At 42.0% G+C, this 2,177-nt stretch overlaps 1 protein-coding gene across 1 annotated transcript in view; it reads right to left on the reverse strand.

Moving 5' to 3' along the window:
- The window catches only part of ass1 (argininosuccinate synthase 1), a gene marked incomplete at its 5' end in the record, with an annotated part of 25,125 nt that extends 24,059 nt beyond the window's left edge, over window positions 1-1,066 (reverse strand). Inside the window, 2 exon segments of the mRNA XM_035668483.1 lie at window positions 60-128; window positions 932-1,066. Of these exon segments, the coding sequence (XP_035524376.1) occupies window positions 60-128; window positions 932-1,033 (171 nt within the window).
- Between the last annotated feature and the right edge of the window lie 1,111 nt (window positions 1,067-2,177).

Below are 2,177 nucleotides of genomic sequence, written 5' to 3' on the forward strand. Positions count from 1 at the left end.
ACACACACACACACAGATGCTGTCCTTAAAGCAACATCGTATTTGATTCTGTCTCTTACCTTCTTTGCCCCGAGGCTTTCTGCCTTTTTCTGGGCGGCTTCGAAATCTTCATCTTGCCCAATGTTGGCCTAAAAAAAAAAAAATCACAGTGAAGCAAATATACAAAATTAAATTCATATTTGCACCTAAAACTACATCAATACAAACTGCGGAGTTACTTCAGTTCAGAGCTCATGTGGAAAGATATGCAGACTCATGACTGTGAAAGTGTTAAGTCTGACAAACTGTCATCTTGTCATTCAGATCACGCCTCTTGAGGAGGTGTAACAACCTCCTCACAGCCAAGACCAAGAATAAAAACGACTAAAAGAGGTGTCTGATCTGCTGAGCTGCATAAGTAGTTATTCCTGCCTGACCGTTGAGGCAATCTTCTTTGACAAGTTGACGCAAGTGCATAGTTATGTCATTCGTTCAAAGACAATGGATTATGAATTGGATCAGTGCATCCCATTCTTCTTCAGCTGCCCTGGAGAGCCAAAACGATTTGGAGGTCTGCACCTAGCGTGCCACGGCAGTGAACTATGGACCAACACCCATCCCCCCACACCAAACCACAAAACCACTGAATGAAGAGTTAGACAGCGAGAAAATCTGCCTGCCCCGCACTTCTAAACTGCCACAGGGCAAAAAGTAAATCCAGCCAGATTTGCGCTGGCATTATGAAGTCAAATCCAGTGGTTAGGAGTTAACCGGTACCGGTAGCCTACAGGACAGACCATAGAAAGCTCCTACATGCCTGTATGACAAACTGCGTCAGCTGTCTGAACAGCAAATTGTAGAAGTTCAGACACACATGACATGCGAAAGCAGCTGGTCGGAAACACTAACTAAAGGCACCTGTCGCACACACACGCTGGTCTCTAAACCTTACCAAGTACGTGATAACATCGTAGCCCTGCTCCTTCAGCCAAACCAGAATACAGGATGTGTCCAGTCCTCCGCTGTAGGCCAGAACCACGGTACCTTTAGACATGATGAGGGCCGTTCAGTCCAACAGGTAGAGAAACTGTGGAGAAGAGACAGCAGGGAGGCAATTACATCAGGAACTAGCCTAGCTGGCAAGTAAATGTCAATATATAACCGGAGTGTACTGGGGAGTTAAAACAACCTGTAATGTCAAATCTAAACACACGTGGCAATGTCTGATCTGTGTCCATGGTTTAAAAATAACAGCTTAATTCATCTTAAAAGCTGCACAGCTCCAGGCCCTGGTTGATCAACAGGTTAAATTACAAGGTTGAAGTCATTTATCATGGACAAATCCAAACATGCTGCTCACATGTTAATACCGACTGTGGAACGGACAAAACAAGCAACATGACTGTGTAACTTGGCATTTCTCAATATTTTGTTAAATTTTAGAGACTCAAATGATGAGATGACTGAAAGACGTTTTTGTTTAAACAAGGAAGCAAGTAATCATTAGTGGCAGCCCGGGTCCTGAGGCTGAGGTAAGGCGCTCCCTCTATGATCTACTAGCGCTGTAAAAGTCTTTAAAGCGCTTTTATTGCACTAGTAGAACATAAGGTACCACATTGTACTACCAGTGTTATATATTGCTTAAATACTACTTACTCCTGGTTCTACATTGGTAGATGTGTGGGTAAATAGTTTTTGTATTGTTAAAGTTTCATCAGTTTCCATGTGAGGAGGGTGATGAAATCTTCCCAGGTGGTTTCCCCACTTCCTCCTCGGTGATGTGTTTCAAGTGAATGTGTGCGCGATTAAAAGGAACTCCTCATTTTTGTGGTAAAATGTGACACTTGAGGTTCTGAGAATCCATACCACGTTTACCAAAAGATCATTACTGATGGTGTGGAAAAACAAAAAAACACCTACTATCAGATTTTCAACCTTTCCAAACATAATAATAATATTAATAATAATAATAATAATAAGCATTATTACAAATATATGTTCAGTGACTTTAGTTCCTGTGTGCAGGTTGTTAGGGTTTCTAGTGGTAAAACATAATATTGAGAAACACTAAAAACTGTAAAGACACAGCAATATGAATGAGGTTTACACGGTCACTGCCCATCCTAACCCCATGTTTGAGCTCCTCCTGGCTAGTGCCGACTAAATGCAGCTACATTAATGAACACACACACACACAC

This window comes from Morone saxatilis, unplaced genomic scaffold (assembly GCF_004916995.1).
Source record: "Morone saxatilis isolate NCDOM2014 unplaced genomic scaffold, NCSU_SB_2.0 Contig21, whole genome shotgun sequence".
Classification (NCBI taxonomy): Eukaryota; Metazoa; Chordata; class Actinopteri; family Moronidae; genus Morone; species Morone saxatilis.